Source organism: Mauremys mutica, chromosome 4 (genome assembly GCF_020497125.1).
Source record: "Mauremys mutica isolate MM-2020 ecotype Southern chromosome 4, ASM2049712v1, whole genome shotgun sequence".
In the NCBI taxonomy this organism is placed as follows: Eukaryota; Metazoa; Chordata; order Testudines; family Geoemydidae; genus Mauremys; species Mauremys mutica.
Genome location: NC_059075.1, coordinates 106,838,726 through 106,855,694, shown reverse-complemented (window position 1 = coordinate 106,855,694; position 16,969 = coordinate 106,838,726). Strand labels below are relative to the sequence as shown.

Here is a 16,969-nt window from a genome sequence, read left to right as displayed (position 1 = left end):
TGAATGTATTCAGTATCTTGGTTTTCTCTTAGTAACAGAAGTTTGCATGTATAGGAGGGAGTCGTGCCAGTGCTAATTATGAAAAAGCTATTTTTAATACGTCATTCTTGTGCCATGTCTTCTTATTACTTTCTCAAATTCTGACACTGAAAGATGTTTCACTTTGTTTTTGTAGGTAATGCAAATGGACCAGAAATTAAACCTCATTACAGATATGCTGCATCACCTGGTTTCCAATCAGCAGGATGGCCAAAGCAGTAACGGATCATCTCAGAGAAGCAACACCATTAACTCAGATTTCTTCCTCCCTAACAACACCCTCCCTACTTATGAACAACTGACAGTACCAAGAAGAATCCAAGATGACATATCCTGATATGGTAGAAATACAGGTGGTTGTTTTTTCCCTTTTTAAATGGAACTGAAGGTTGTGAATCTGGAAAGAGTTAAATTTATCAGCCATATGGAACACACATGACTACTGTACCAATGTTTCTCGCCTCTGAAACACTCCTTCCAAAGACAGTCAGTCAGATCAGATGAAGATTTATCAAGCTAACACACCTCAAGGCCTCTGTGCTGTGTTGTTTTAACACAGTACATTCTTAAGTTCCATTTTTATTTTGTTCAAGAACAGTCGAGTGCAATTCATCATGGCACTGCAAGACCAAAACAACATAGAAGACAGGCAAAATTGCAAGGAATTTATGGCTCTTTTTAAAGGAAATATAGTAATACTTGAACTTAGATAGCAATGTGTGCATTCTGTTTATGAATCTACTGATAGCAATATAGTTTTACTAGTTAGATTTTAAAGCAAAATGGGGTAACTTATGTTGATTTTATTGTATAAACATACCACTGACATTCTAGAGAATGACAAACCGCACAGTGAATTATTTTCTTTTCTCTGTTACATAAACACTTACCAGATAATGACTAGATTTTCTTTTTAATCTGTTTTTCTTCAGGGAAGAAGTAGTGGTTAATCTGAAACCATACTGTTTATAGAGGAAAGTGCTATAGATTTTTTTAAGATATGAAGTTTTCGTGGGAGAAGGATAAAATACGTCAATGAAAAAAATAATTCTGCTTTCTAGAAACTGCTGCCAAAGAGTTTATATATAAATGTTAACACAACTATCTAAATGTGCTTGTCCAGAAAGATCTTTTAAAAATGAGTGTTCACTGCTTTTATATTTTTTCTATGTCTAATTTTTGTAGCATTACTTCCAAAAATGTTACAAGTAAATACATGCAAAAGTCTAAAGCAACTGGATCTTGTTGGTCAAGTGCTTGAATCCGCTCAAGTGCTTGAGCATCCACAACTCCCATAGGAACCGAGGCCCCAGTTCAGAAATGCATCTCTAGTCGGTACAGCATGTAAGCACATACATTAAGTCTTTAAGCATGTTTTTCCTGACTAGGGATAGATTTAAGCATGTGCCTAAGTGCTTTCCTGAATCAGGGACTCAAAACACTCAGCTCCCAACAGGAGACACTCAAAACCCCCAAAGGCTTAGGCCCTAATTTAGGGGACCAAGGCCATTAAAACTAAAGACTCACATTGACTTGGTCATTCAGGCTCCAAATCCTACTTGTCACACTCATACAAGTAGTCTCTACTGAAGTCAGTGGGCCAAATTCTGCCCTTATTTATGCCAGTGAAGTTAGTGAAGTTCCTCCACATTTATTTTTGTATTAATGAGAGCAGAATTTGGCCCAGTGTGACTACTCACATGAGTGAGGTGAGCAGGATTTGGACGTAGGTGACTTAGAGTGAAATTCGCCCCATACCAAAAGCCAGCATAAAGCCTGTCCACTTCAAAGGCTTCAGTAGGTCTTAAATGGTGCACAAGTTTTGTATTGGCTCTCTAAACATTGATGAAGTTCACCCTGGTTGAGAGAGTGACCGAAAACTGGTGATTACAAAGCAAATATTTAGGCCAAATTAATGACTAGGTTTATTGCAGGTAAATGAAGAGGAGGGCAGATGGGGTAGGTCACAAACTCTTCTACTGTTGTAGCAATAGATATAAAAATCCAAGATCTGAATATTTAGTCCTGTATATTTGAAAGGCCTTGCAAAACTGAGGCCCCATAGCCACTTAATATTACATAGCAGTTAACCTCACCACACTTTAACATATGAGTAACATGAAATACTTGTGCATATCGATTGAATTGAGCTCACAGGGTAGCATAGGTAATAGGTCTGGGCTTTGTTTTAAACATTTAATCTTCTAACATGTCTGAACTCAGTTGAATTATAGAGCAAAGCATACTGTATCTCCTTATACCGATTGTTAAAATTATTCAGTCTTGCTGCTATATAGTAGATCATTTTAAGGGTGTAGAAATTTACAGTTGTAAACAGGGACTATTTCGGGGCATTATGTTTTATAGAAATCAAAAATAATTGTGATGATTTTGAATTTGTTTTTTAATGAACTTCACCGTGTAATTTCAGGTTATTAATCTGACTGTTAATTTCCTAATAAAATACAGGACGGGAGTACTATGACTTTGATTTGTTCTAAACTCCACAGACTTGGTACATTCCAGAAAGACTAATATTTTTTCTGGGTCTGTCACCATGGTGTGTGGGTGCCTTATTTGAAACACAAGATCTCAGTAAGAGTGACCAACCTCCATCGACCTGTTCTGCCTGCATCTTAATTAGAGAGCTGTGAAAACAGGATTTAATCTGTTGAGAAGATACAGGCAAAGAGATGTTTTAGCTCTTTCTAAAAGCAACCAGGTTCATGTTTACACATATTTCCAGAGCCACAGGGCTTCCACCAAGAAAGCTCTGCCATCAGCACCCAGACCTTCCAAGATCATATCTTCATTTTCTTTCTGGCAGGTAAACCTCAGTACTAATAACATTGAACACAACACATTTCATGCCAAAGGATCCAAAAGCAAACACTTTACACATTGATGTGTGAATGTATACATTTCAGAAACCACCTTCACCAAAATCCTGTTCTAAACTCTGTTCCTAAAAGATTTCAAACCTTGTAGTGGTTATTTCTCAGGTCTACAACTAGCTATTCCAGATCTGGATTCAGTTATTCCTTTCAGAAACATAGTACCAGCTCCTAAATCCTTTCTGACTTAACTCTTCATTCTGCAGGAGAAAGTGTCCTTCCAGGAGGAAGACTGATATCTTTTCCAAAGGAAGCATGGGCTCAAATAACCACTGACATTTAGGGTCCTAGTCATTCTTGAAAGATTGCTCTGCCAGTGTAAAGAGGCCTTAAAGTGGCCTTTTTGACATTACCAGAGGCAAGTAAAGAGGCTTAGTGTAAAAGAGAATCATGTCCAATTTCGCCTCCATTTTCCCCACATCTGATTTTTTTGTTATTCCTTCAGAAGGACCTCTTTATGATTTAAACCATCTATCTTTGTTCTTGGGCCCAAAAAAAGGGTTCAGAAACTGAAATTCATCACTGAACTTTGTTATAGACCAAGTATTTTGGAGGATTGTCTTCATGTTGAAAGTGAGTAGCAGAAGTAGGTGAAGTTTTATGAAACAATTTTTGATTAATATCTTTAGTAATAATAAGGAACATTACAGGCAGTACTATAATCATATAACTGCATATAATCATTGAGACATCTGAACTGTTTTATTAATGATTTGATAACTTGAAATGACTTCTTTATTTGCCATAGTTCATTGTATTGTCTGAGTAAAGGAAGCAGAACTGTGCTGTCTCAAATGAGGAGGTCACCCTCAGTTGAAAGGACCTCATTAAGCCAGGGTCTTCAATGCCAGACCCCTGTGAAAGTAGAGGTGTCCCAGACAGGAGGAGTGGACTCTCCCTAAGGGTTCCCAGTTTGGTTTAACCTGTTCTTCCCCACTATTCAAAGACAGAGATAAATAGGCTCCATTAGGAGTCTTTTGTTATTTTAAGTGCTCAAAAGAGCTGATAATCACTTGTGGTGGGACAGCGTCTCTTCCCAGCCTCAGAGCTGAAAATCACTACCGCTTGGCTACACTTAGCGCTGCACAGCGCTGCCGCGGGAGCACTCCCACGGCAGCGCTTTGAAGCACGAGTGTGGTCGGAGCGCCAGCGCTGGGAGAGAGCTCTCCCAGCGCTGTCCGTACTCCACCTCCCTATGGGGATTAACGTACAGCGCTGGGAGACGTGCTCCCAGCGCTGGGGCTCTGATCACACTGGCGCTTTGCAGCTCCGCAACTTGCAGCGCTGGAGGGGGTGTTTTTTCACACCCTGCTGCAGCGCTGCAAATCTGCAAGTGTAGCCATGAAGAGCTGGGTAGAACCTCAAGAGACTGACCTGCAGAGAGGCAGGTGGCAGAAGGTGACCAGCAAGTGGAACAGCAGCTGGTGAGGCGGCCAGCAGATTAGGACCACAGCCGTGGCCACCCAGAGTAAGTGCTCAGATGGCAGAGCAAGCAAGGTGCCTTCTTCCCCAGGTGGGAAGTGAACTCACACAGCTGCATCTCTGAACCCTGGGTCCTCACTGACCAATGTGATAGACTCAGGCCAGTTGGGTACAGCAGAATAGCTGAAGGCAGATATACTGGCCACTGGGTTAACAGTTTTCTGTTCCCTGACTGACCAGAGTAGGGGCTGCTCCAGGCTAATGAGAACACCTGACTCTAATTAACCTGTAAAGAGTCAGGTGAGGCCATTCAGTTAATGTGACCACCTGACTCTAATTAAGGCCCTGCTGTTACTATAAAAGGGCTCACTCCAGTCAGGCAGGGGAGCCAGGGAGCCAGAGGAGAGGAAGTGCGGCTGAAGGGCTGGTTACTGAAGACACCCTAAAACATCGTTAAAGGATCCCTAAGGTAAGGGTGAAGAAGGGAGAAGCAGGAGAGCTGTGGAGAAGTGGCCCAGGGAAATGTAGCAACTCTGGCAGTGAAAGGTTGGCTGCCAACAGCTGCTACCATTAGGGTCCCTGGGCTGGAACCCGGAGTAGAGGGCGGGCCCGGGTTCCCCCCAACCCACCACTACAGGAACATCTCCTGGAAGGGGAAGTCAGGTCCCTGTCAGGACAGGAGGCTGAACAGAGACTGTGGGAGTTCTCTCACCAACCTCCTTGCAGCCTATGATGAAAAGGGCTCAGTAGACTGTAACCCTGGCCCTAGAGAGAGAAGGGCTACGTGGAGGGTCACAGTGAGCCACTGAGGCTAAGCATAAACCGCCTAGAAGCGCAGGACCCAAAGGAGCAAGGTCAGAGCTCTGCCACACCAAGGACAACCACCATGAGTGAGGCATGGTGAGGGAGCAGAGAGGGGCACAGAAAAGGAACTGTTGGTTGTAGAACTTTAGAACATGAGGCAGAAGACATTGCCCCATGCACTCTGGGGTGGGTGTCCTGCTCACAGTTTTATGATTATGAAACCTTCTTGCGGCATTTCCCTAATTAATGTTGGGTGACTTCCCTCATTTCATTAAAAGCTTATTTTCTAGACTCGGACTCTATGCTTGCGAGTGGGGAAGTATTGCTTCTGAGAGGCGCCCAGGAGTGGTGTTTCAGAGTAGCAGCCGTGTTAGTCTGTATCCGCAAAAAAAACAGGAGTACTTGTGGCACCTTAAAGACTAACAAATTTATTTTAGCATGAGCTTTCGTGAGCTAAAGCTCACTTCTTCGGATGCATAGAATGGAACACACAGACAGGAGATATTTATACATACAGAGAACATGAAAAGGTGGAAGTATGCATACCAACAGGCAGAGTCTAATCAATTGAGATGAGCTATCGTTAGCAGGAGGGAAAAAAACTTTTTGAAGTGATAATTAAGATGGCCCATAGAAGGTGTGAGGAGAACTTAACATAGGGAAATAGATTCAATTGGTGTAATGACCCAACCATTCCCAGTCTTTGTTTAGACCACAGTTAATAGTATCTAGTTTGCATATTAATTCAAGTTCAGCAGTCTCTCTTTGGAGTCTGTTTTTGAAGTTTTTTTGTTGCAAAATTGCCACCTTCAAGTCTGTCACTGAGTGGTTAGAAAGGTTGAAGTGTTCTCCCACTGGTTTTTGAATGTTATGATTCCTGATGTCAGATTTGTGTCCATTTATTCTTTTGCGTAGAGACTGTCCGGTTTGGCCAATGTACATGGCAGAGGGGCATTGCTGGCACATGATGGCATATATCACGTTGGTAGATGTGCAGGTGTACGAGCCCCTGATGGTGTGTCTGATGTGATTAGGTCCTATGATGGTGTCACTTGAATGGATATGTGGACAGAGCTGGCATCGGGCTTTATTGCAAGGATAGGTTCCTGGGTTAGTGTTTATGTTGTATGGTGTGCGGTTGCTGGTGAGTATTTGCTTCAGGTTGGGAGGCTGTCTATAAGCGAGGACTGGCCTGTCTCCCAAGATCTGTGAGAGTGAGGGATCATCTTTAAGGATAGGTTGTAAATCTTTGATGATGCGCTGGAGAGGTTTTAGTTGGGGGCTGTAGGTGATGGCTAGTGGTGTTCTGTTATTTTCTTTTTTAGGCCTGTCCTGTAGTAGGTGGCTTCTGGGTACTCTTCTGGCTCTGTCAATCTGTTTTTGAGTGGTGTGTAATTTTTCCAGGTTACTGGGTGGGGGCTCGAGCTGGTTCTGTGTTGTATTCTTGAAAAGGAACCCTTAGTTACTGAACCCGGCCCTGGTTGCTGCCAACTCCACCTGGCAGAAGGGTTACATATATAAACTGTGCTACCTATAAGAGACCTTTGTTACAAGAAAAAGCAGGTTTAGATCTATAACACTATATCACACTTTCCTCTTGTATTTCTGGCTGCCAAGGCATGCCATAGTCCTCATCAGTTAATTTGTTGATATAATCTTAGCTACGCTATAGAAAAATGCACTTTTTGCAGATTCAGTTACAACTAAGTAGCACCCAATGTGGTTAAAACATGGTTTGATCCTTCATATATTACAAAACCGAACCATGTTTCATAAATTCATAGAGTTTAAGGCCAGAAGGGACCATCATATCAGCTTGTCTGACCTTTTGTATGTCACAGGCCATTATATTTCACCCAGTTACCCCTGCATTAAGCCCAATAACACATTTGACTAAAGGTTGTCTTCCAGAATTGCATTCAGTCTTAATCTGAAGACATGAAGAACTGGAGAATCCACCACTTCCCTTGCTCATATATCTTTCCTGCTCTTTGTTAGCTTGATTTTTTTAAAGTATTTCCAATGAGTGGTTTTTAAAAATAAGAGGGGAATGAGTGTAGAGACATTGCAGAGTCTTCTGCCCTATGTTTGAACTCTGTTGGCTGCTGTCTTGTTGTAACCAACTCCCATAATAGATGGGGCTGAACAGCTTGTGGTTGTAAGGGACTCTGGGCCCTTATCTACAACTAGCGAGCGGTAATGACTGTGGTTGAATTAATTGTATAAAGTTGGTTTAAGCAAAAACAGTTTGTTGCATTCATGCTAGCCAAAGTGAATTGTGTTAAGAATACTTGCAGATTTGCCTCATGGCTACACTAGCTCTATCTTAAACCATTTTAGCTGAAAAGCCCTGTGGGTTCTTATCCCACATTTCCAGCTCAGTTTCAAGAAGCAATGCATGCTGGAAGATTTTCAAGACCACTGGTGCATTGTGGGACAGTAGTAAGACTAGCCATACCAGGTCACACCAATGGTCCATCTAGCCCAGTATCCTGTCTTCCAACAGTAGCTAATGCCAGATGCTTCAAAGGAAATGAGTAGAACAGGGCAATCATCAAGTGATCAATCCCCTGTCATCCAGGCCCAGCATCTGGCAATCAGAGACTTAAGGACACCCAGAGCCTGGAGTTGCATCCTTGACTCTCTTGGTCAATAGCCATTGATGGAGCTATTTTCCATGAATTTATCTAATTCTTTTTTTAATCCAGTTATAGTTTTGGCCTTCACAACATCCCCTGGCAATGAATTGCACAGGTTGACTGTGTTGTACTTTCTTTTGTTTGTTTTAAACCTGCTGCCCATTAATTTCATTGGGTGACTGCTGGCTCTTGTGTTATGTGAAGGGGTAAATAACACTTCCTTATTGGCTTTCTCCATACCATTCATGATTTTTTATGAATCTCTACCCCCCCCTTTAGTCATCTCTTTTCCAAGCTCAGTAGTCCCAGTTTTTTTAACCTCTCCTCAGATAGATACTGTTCCATACCCTGAATCATTTTTGTTGCCCTTCTCTCTACCTTTTCCATTTCTGATATATCTTTTTCAGATGGGATGACCAGAACTTCATGCAGTATTCAAGGTGTGGGCATTCCACGGATGTATATAGTGGCATTATGATATTTTCTGTCATATTATCTATCCCTTTCCTAATGGTTCCTAACACTCTGTTAGCTATTTTAATTGCTGCTGCATATTGAGCAGATGTTTTCAGAGAACTATCCATAATGACTCCAAAATCTCATTCTTGAGTGGTAACAGCTAATTTAGACCCCATCATTTTGCATGTATAGTTAGGATTATGTTGTCCAATGTGCATTCCTTTGCATTTCTCAACGCTGAATTTCATCGGTCATTTTGTTGCCCAGTCACTCAGTTTGTGACATCCTTTTGTAGCTCTTTGCAATCAACTTTGGACTTAGCAGAGGACTAGTTGAACTGTGGCAGCCAATCCGTCTCTGTACTGGCACTGAAACAGTGGAGGCTCAATCATTATTGAGCCCCGTTGAAGCATTATCGGAATGGTAGTTAGTGCCCTTGTCAACTATTTGGAGCACTTTTTGTAAGTGAACACAACACGTTTTTAAATAGTTTGGGGAAGTAAATGTTCCATGGAAAGCTGCTCTAGTGTAGACAGGGCCTTGGTTGTATACTGTTCTACCCCATTTTTTAAAGCAACTCAAAGTTCGTACATGACAGAAAAGAGTGGTTTGGGTTTTGTTTCCCTTGAAAAGGTAAGAACAGTATAATGTAGCAGACGGGGGGACTATACTTTGACTCGGGACACCTGGGTTCTATTCTTGGCTTGGCCACTGTGTGATTTTTGGGGCAAGTCCTTTTGTTGTTCACCTCTGTTTCCCTTCCCACCCTCTATCTTGTCTGCTTAGACTGTAAGCCCTTCAGAGCAGAGACCGTTTCTTACTATAGGGTTATTCAGTGTTTAGCAAAATGAGGTCCTGATTTGGGGGCTTTTAGGCACTACTGTAAGACAAATAATAATAAAGCAAAGGGCAATGCAGGGCCTTGCTCCAGGCAAAGTCCGTATTATTTTGAGATTTGGTAGTTGCAGAGTTAGAAGTGCTTCTGCCAAGATGACAATTTGTTCCCCTTCCCTTTGACAGAAGAATCACAAAAAAGAACAAAATCTGGATATTTTCACCTGAAAAGTTTCCCCCATTATAAACTGGGCCCATTTAAAATACATTAATGGGCAAATGCAGTGTTCAAGCACTAGAAGCAGCAGAAATAACTCGATGTATTAGTCAGCAGATTAAATAGTCATTATACTGCAGCCAGTTAATACCTGTTGTTGTTAGCAAGCATAATCAGTTCTGAGGAAGATGGAGATATTCCAAGGCCTCCATCCCCACCCCATCTTGCTGGAAAGTTTGGGGCAAGCAAATTGATTCTTCAAAACAAACAAAAAGGGGAGAATAAAGGAGGAGTTTTTTCAGGAATATATAAACTGAAAATAATTTTAAACTAACTAATGCTCATATCCCTTGCTGAGGTAGATAAGTATTATTATTCCCAGTTTACTGATGGAGGGTGGTATGAGGGGAAAAAAGATGCAGAGACTAAGGGCCTGATCCAATTCCTGTCTGTGACCCCAAATCTGCAAAAATTTAAACATGTGCTTAATTTATTACACCTGAGTAGTCCCACTGACTTCAATGAGACTATACACAAGTGTAAATTAAGCATGTGTGTACGTCTTTGCAGTTTCAAGGCCTATGACCACAGGCACTGGCTTCTAATTTTCCCCGGGGGTGCTCAACCCCAGGCCCTGCCTCCACTCCACCCCTGCCCCCAAACCCCCACCCCTGCCTCTGCCCACTCCCACGCCAGCCCTGGGCCTGCCCTACCCCCCACCCCACCTCTTCCAGTCCCACCTTTTTTCACCCCCTCCCCTGAGCACACCCCATCCCTGCTCCTCCATCTCCCTCCCAGTGCCTCCTGCATGCCGCTGAACAGCTGTTCCACAGCATGCAGGAGGCACGTGGAGGGAGGGGGAGGAGTTGATCAGCAGAGGCCAGCAGCAGGTATGGGTGGGAGGAAGTGGAGCTTGATTGCCGGTGGGTGCTAAGCACCCGCTAATTTTCCTCCGTTTGTGCTGCAGGGCTGGACTACCCACGGAGTTAGCACCTATGATGATAAGTGTCTTTCCATAGATTTAATAGAAATTGGATCTGGCCTTACATGACTTCCCCAAGGCCACAGAGAGATCTGAATTCTCTGATTCAAAGAGATACAGTATATGGCTCCCATTCCTGTGTTCAGACTATTAGATCACATCACCCGCATGGACCTTCAGCACTCTCAAGCTATGACAATTATAAGCAGAGAGATTTTCCTACCAGCCTCCCTGATCTCACATTGGTCCATTCAAGTCCATCAAAATGAACATGGGAAAATAGATTCTCTCAAATTAACTTGATATCTTTTTTATGAAATTCCAAGTTTGATTGATAAAAGTAACAGTGTTGACGTAATAGACTTCTGTAAGGCATTTGACTTGGTGCCATATGACGTTTTGATTAAAAAGCTAAAACGATATAAAATTAACATGGCACGCATTAAATTGATTAAAAATTGGCTAACTGATGGGTCCCAAAAATGTAACTGTAAATGGAGAATGGTCATCAAGCAGGTGTGTTTCCAGTGGATTCTGCAGGCATCGGTTCTTGGCCCTACACTATTTAATATTTTTACCAGTAACCGAGAAGAAATCACAAAATCATCACTGATAAAGGTTGCAGATGATACCAAAACTGGGGGAGTGGTAAATAATGAAGAGGGCAGGTCACTGATTCAGAGTGATCTGGATTGCTTGGTAAACTGGGCATAAGCAAACAATATGTGTTTTAATATGGCTAACTATAAATGTATACATCTAGGAATAAAGAATGTAGGCCATGCTTACAGAATGGTGGACTCTATCCTGGGAAGCAGTGACTCTGAAAAAGATTTGGGGATCATAGTGAATAATCAGCTGAAGAAGAAGACATTTTGATTATGAGGCATGGGATAATCCCATAAGAGACCCCAAACAATATCAAAGTTGAATTCTTTAACCAGGTGCTAGTTTGTGCACTACAGTCAGTTGAAGAATGCTTCATGCAGCTCAAGAAACACAGCAGTATATTTGGGATGTGGTATGATATTCCAAAACTCCTCACTATACCTGAAGAAGACCTACACCAGCAATTAGGGTGACCAGATGACCCAATTTTATAGGGACAGTCCCAATTTTGGGGTCTTTTTCTTATATAAGCTCCTATTACACACACACCCCCGCATCCCCTGTCCCAATTTTTCAAATTTGCTGTCTGGTCATCCTACCAGGAATGCAGGGCACTAGAGACAGTGTTGACACATGATGACATGCACAATATTGATGCAAGTGATTTAGGTGATGAACTGAAAGCCCTTTCAAGATACATTTCAGCAGGATCAACTCCAAAGGCTATTTTGGAATATGTGTGCACCAATAAGATGACCGCTCTCTTTCCAAATGCTTTTGTTGCTCTGCGCATACTTCTAACACATCCTGTAACAGTTGCCATTGGAGAATGCAGCCTCTCCAAGCTGAAGTTAATAAAAACACATCTACTCTCCACAATGACACAGGAGAGGCTGGTTGGCCTTGCAACCATCTCAACAGAGCATGAGCTGGCCCAGACTGTGGACCTTCAGCAGGAAGCAGTTCAAATCGTTGCAACCAAGAAGACATGGAAAGCACCACTTTGATTATTCAAACAGATAAAAATGACAGTGTTTACTTTGCAGACAAGAAAAGTTACACTTGCTGTTCAGGCGTTTGAAAGTTAAGTGTTACTTAAAATTTTTGAACAAGGCATTTTAAGTTGTTCATTCTACTTTATTGGGGTAGGTAGCAGAGCAGTACCATGAGAGGAGTAGAACAGGAATAAGGCAGAATTGAGACCTTTCAAAGTTTTGGCCCAAGCGAGGGGGAATGGGAGAGTCATTTGAGCTCACCACCTCAGGTGCCAAAATGTTGTGGGGCGGCCCTGGGTGCTGTGTAGTTGTGGTAGTGGGCTGTGGGAAAGTGCATCAGGCAGTAGTGGTGCGGCTGTGTGGGGGGATGCTGGGCAGTGGTGGGGGGGTGCAGGCTGCTGTGCATTTGTGGTGGAGGGTCTGTTTGGGGGGCTGCTGGGCATAGAAGTTCCGGGGGACACTGGGCACAGGGAGTCGGGGGCTGTGTGGCACGGTATGGTCCCACCCCCAAGGGGAAGGGGCACGCTGGCAGCACAGGGCTAGGCAGGCCAGTGTGCGTCTGGCAACTGCTGGTTTGTATACAGTGCCCTTGCACTGGGCTGGGTGGAGCAGGGCCGGCCCCACCATGCTATGCCCCATTGCCTCTGGCTGGCCCCTTGCTCTGGGAACCAACCTCCCCATGCCATGTTCCTTTGCCCCCATGGGGGCCCACAAATATGTTTGGCGCCGGGCCCACAAAAGGTTAATCTGGCCCTGCTGGGGAGGGGAGTTGTGGTGCAGCTGCAGCTGACCCGGAGTTCCTCCAGTTGGGGGGCACTCGGGGCAACTCCGGGTGGGGCTGGGAGGCTCAGGACTTCAGCTGGCCCGGGGCTTCTCCAGCTGAGGGGTGGGGGCGCTCGGTACTCCTCCGAGGTGTGGGGGAGGGGGACTTGTGGCCCTAGCCACAGAGGAGGGGCAGTAGGTCTCAGGGCTTCAGCTGCGGGGGCAGAGGGGCAGGCAGAAGGGATAGAGCCAGGGGCTAGCCTCCCCTAAGGGGGTTCCACCCGCCGCCCATGGCGCTGACTTTTGTTTTTGTGAATGAGGGCTCCACTCCGCTGTGCCCTGAGGCCTCGCTTCTGCTCGGCCTTTTCCCCCAAAGACCCCACCCTTGCTCCGCCCCCCACCCCTGGCCCACCCGCTGCTTGCTCCTTTCCACTCCCTCTCTTGAGTCCTCTCTGCCCCCTCCCCTGAGTGCCTCCTGCCTGCTCCTCTCTGCCCTCTCCCCCAAGACTTTCCCCACCCGCCCACCGCTTGCACCTCTCCACCCCCGAGGGCCCGTCTGCCCACTGCTCGCTCCTTTCTGTCCCCTCCTGCCTTAAGGACAAGTAATGGGAGGGGGTGGAGAGGAGCAAGTGGCAGGAGGCCTCAGAGGGAAGAGGCGCAGCATGGGTGGGGCCATGGGGAAAGAGGCTGAGTGGGGTCAGGGCGGAGCACGGGTGGGGCCACAGTCCATGGGTGCTTGAGCCCCAGCACACCCATGGAGTTCGTGCTTATGGCCACAAGAATTATTAAAGGATGAAAAAACATGTCTTATGGGGATAGACTCAAGGAGCTCAGTCTATTTATCTTAACAAAGATTAAGGGGTGACTTGATTACAGTCTGTAAGTTTCTACATGGGGAACAAATATTTAATAACGGGCTCTTCAGTCTAGCAGAGAAAGCTATAACATTATCCAGTGGCTGGAAGTCGAAGCTAGACCAATTCAGACCAGAAATAAGGCATACATTTTTAACAGTGAGAGTAATTAACCACTGGAACAATTTATCAACAGTTGTGGTGGATTCTCCATCAGTAATAAGTTTTAAATCAGGATTGCATGTTTTCTAAAAAAGTATGCTCTATGAATTGTTTTGAGGAAGTTCTGTGGCCTGTGTTATGCAGGAGGTCAGACTAGATGATCACAATGGTCCCTTCTGGCCTTGGACTCTATAAATGCTCGAGTACACACAACAAAATCCTTCAGCACAAAAGGGAGGTATTTTTAAAACTGCTTAAAAATTCATCCAGAATCAGGCAGTCTCCCTCCAAATCAATGAGACGAGCTAATCAGCACCTTGCCTATATGGGTAGGTAACCTTAGGAACCTTCTCTTCCCAGGAAACATGAGCACTAAGCAAAAGGAATGTCCAACCGCCCTACTGTTAAAATCCCTGATCCACCTATTCAGCCCTAACCTTGATACTAGACCCTCCAGCTTCTCCCCAGCCTCCCTGATCTTACATCGCTTCCTTCAAGTCTACCAAATGAAATCAATGTGAGTTTGGTGCCTAGGTGCTTTTGAAAATCCCACCATGCACATTTACTCATTAAATTATGAGCATAAAATCTCACACATTGAGCTGCATAACACATGGCAGCTGTGACTAGGGGACAGTCATTGCACATGAAAGGAGGCAAATTCAAAACTGATTAAAATACTTTTTCACATAACTCTCAACGTGCAACTCATTGCCCCAGGATATCATTGAGACTTAGATTCAAAAAGGGATTAGCCACTTACACAAGCAACAAGACTATGCAGAGGAAGAATAGCAAATACTAAAATAACCCCCCAAAAATAGAGGTTTGGAAGGAATGCAAACCTGCATACTTCAGAGCATAGGCCACACTCTGTCTGCTGGGCATTAGGAAGAAACTTTCCATTGCGGGAGGTTAGCCCCTCACTGTCTACTGCAGAATTTCTTGCACCTGCCTCTGAAGCATCTGGTGGAAGACACTCATCTAGATGGCCGATACGTTTGATCCAGAATGGTGATTCTTACCCCTTTTTGACACAAGTGACTAGGCACAGTTCAGGGCCCTGGGGATGTTCCAGTTGGGAGTAGAAATTGACGATGGAGTCTGGCATTTTCTTTGTTGAAATCTTGTTTATTTACAAGGAATGTAAGAAGTCCTGAAGGTCCAAAATCAAGATAGCTGCTTTGCTTACAGCCCCAAGCTTCTTTAGCCAAAAGCTCTCTTTAGGCTGCTCCCAAGATCACACCATGATTACAGGCTCCTGCTTAGCTTTCTTGCTCCCCCTCAATCTCTCTGTTTCTAGTCTGCCCTTCCCCACTAGATTTTTCCACACTCATAGACACACCTGCCCACCTGCCTACATGGTGCTAGTTCCTGGGCAGACTGCATTATGCCTTGTTTAAGCTGTGACCCTCAACTGTCTCTTACAACTATCTTAAGTGAAAGATCTGTTCACACATCAGTTTTAACAAGGTTAAACAAGGTTTTAACTCAACCAACAACAAGGTTTAACCCATCCTGGAGCACTATAAATGACAGTGTGCTAAAATGGACATGGCAGTGCTAGGAGTTCCTGAATCAAAATGGCTATGCTAGCAAGAAAGAAAATGGAGGCGCTGGATAGGCATGTTGTTGGACTTGTCCATGCACATTATCCTAATACAGTATGTTCTTCAGTGTGAAGACACCTATATTACTAGTGATGGAGTGCTGCCAGAGAAGAAGAACTGGCCCAAAGAAAAAGCATTGTCCAAGGTGGGCAGAATGCTCACATAACTCCCACACTGGGGAAAAGTTTATCAGCGTGACATGAGGCATTATACTCTCTTCCCATGGTTTTTGAACATAGGAGGAACAAATACATAGAGCTGGTCCTGAAATCATTCCGGGAAGTTCCATTTTCTTCAGCGTTAGCATTGCTCTGGCAAACTGCCCAGGGATTTAGAATCAGTTAATCCAGCCTTGGCTCTCCATGGCAGGCACCCATGGAACAAAGAAAATAAAGCTTTCACGACCCTGTCAAGTTTCTGGTAAATCACTCAGCCAGGTGCAGGAGTAGGATCTGCAATCTTCCACAGGCTTTGCTTGGAACAGAGAGCAGCAAATCTTTTAGGGGTGAATAATAAGAGTCTTTAGTAATTTCCTTGCCATAATTTACCATATGCATAAATATAACTAAGCGTCTATTGTCTCCACATTTTGCCTAGTTTTTTTAAAGCCACTTGTGCTGAAATATTTTGTAGCTGTTTTCTATTCCTAATAGTTTATCATATCAATATGTGGCAGCTCTAAAAGCTGCTGGTATTCAGCAGGTTTTTTGTACATTCATTTATTTGGTCTAGCTTTCAGAAACAAAAATGTTGATATCTATCTTTTGGGTTTTGCCCTGAAAACAAACTTTCTATCATTCCCCTGGACGTTATTTGTCAGTTTTATTCATTATAATGGAACAAGTTTTATTATTATTAAGTATCCTATTCAAATCTACTTAACAACTGCTCTGCACATTGTTTTTATTTGGGAGGGGAGTTGGACACTGACCATCTTGTGGATGGTGTTACAAAGAAGTTGCTGGGGGGAAAAGCCATTCAGTTTAGCCCCACTTTACATTTAGGCTTGAAAATAATATATTTTTATTGGCAAATGTGAGTAAATTTCACCATACACAAGCAAACTGACAAAATATTTCCATCAGTGATCATTGAAATTTACAGATAGGCAAAGTAAGTAAAATGCTGCTTGAGAACTTATTAGAGTTTGATTTGAGGACATTTTCTTTATATATTTTGACATGTGATGTTGACAATTTGTGTTTTAACAATTATAAAGCTTAAACTTTTTGAATCTCAACATTTACTGTCATTTAATAATTGTCTCACTCTCCCACCCCCGCCCCCAACCCCTCATTGTCTGGCTTCTCTTCACAATTTCCAGTAACTGAAAATTTAAATAAATAAAAATCAAAAAAGCTTAAAATCCGTAATTTTGCACAGTTGTGAGAATTTGAATTGATTAAAATTTTAAAATGCTGACATATCAACATCAACAGTATCTATCAAAAGTATAAAAAAGTAAAAATTGAATTCTACTAAGCCTATTTATATTAAGGGTACACAGATAAATGATTTAGAAAGAGTTAATAAATAAGAAATAGCTGATATAAACATGAGCAGTGTTATAGTTGTCCCTAAGCACATGAGTAGAAAGTGCTATAGATGGTTATAAACCATGATTAAGAGCAATCTGTAGGATTCTACCATCTATTACTATAGATAGTTTAATAAAGGATAACAGATT

The 16,969-nt window shown here is 43.2% G+C and overlaps 1 protein-coding gene across 1 annotated transcript in view; it reads left to right on the top strand.

The window, feature by feature from the left end:
- KCNQ1 (potassium voltage-gated channel subfamily Q member 1) overlaps positions 1-2,503 on the top strand; it is a 551,524-nt gene extending 549,021 nt beyond the window's left edge. Inside the window, exon 16 of the mRNA XM_045016478.1 lies at positions 176-2,503. Coding sequence (XP_044872413.1) covers positions 176-376 — 201 coding nt within the window. The 3' untranslated portion in view covers positions 377-2,503. The remainder of the gene's footprint in view (positions 1-175) is intronic.
- Positions 2,504-16,969: the final 14,466 nt, after the last annotated feature.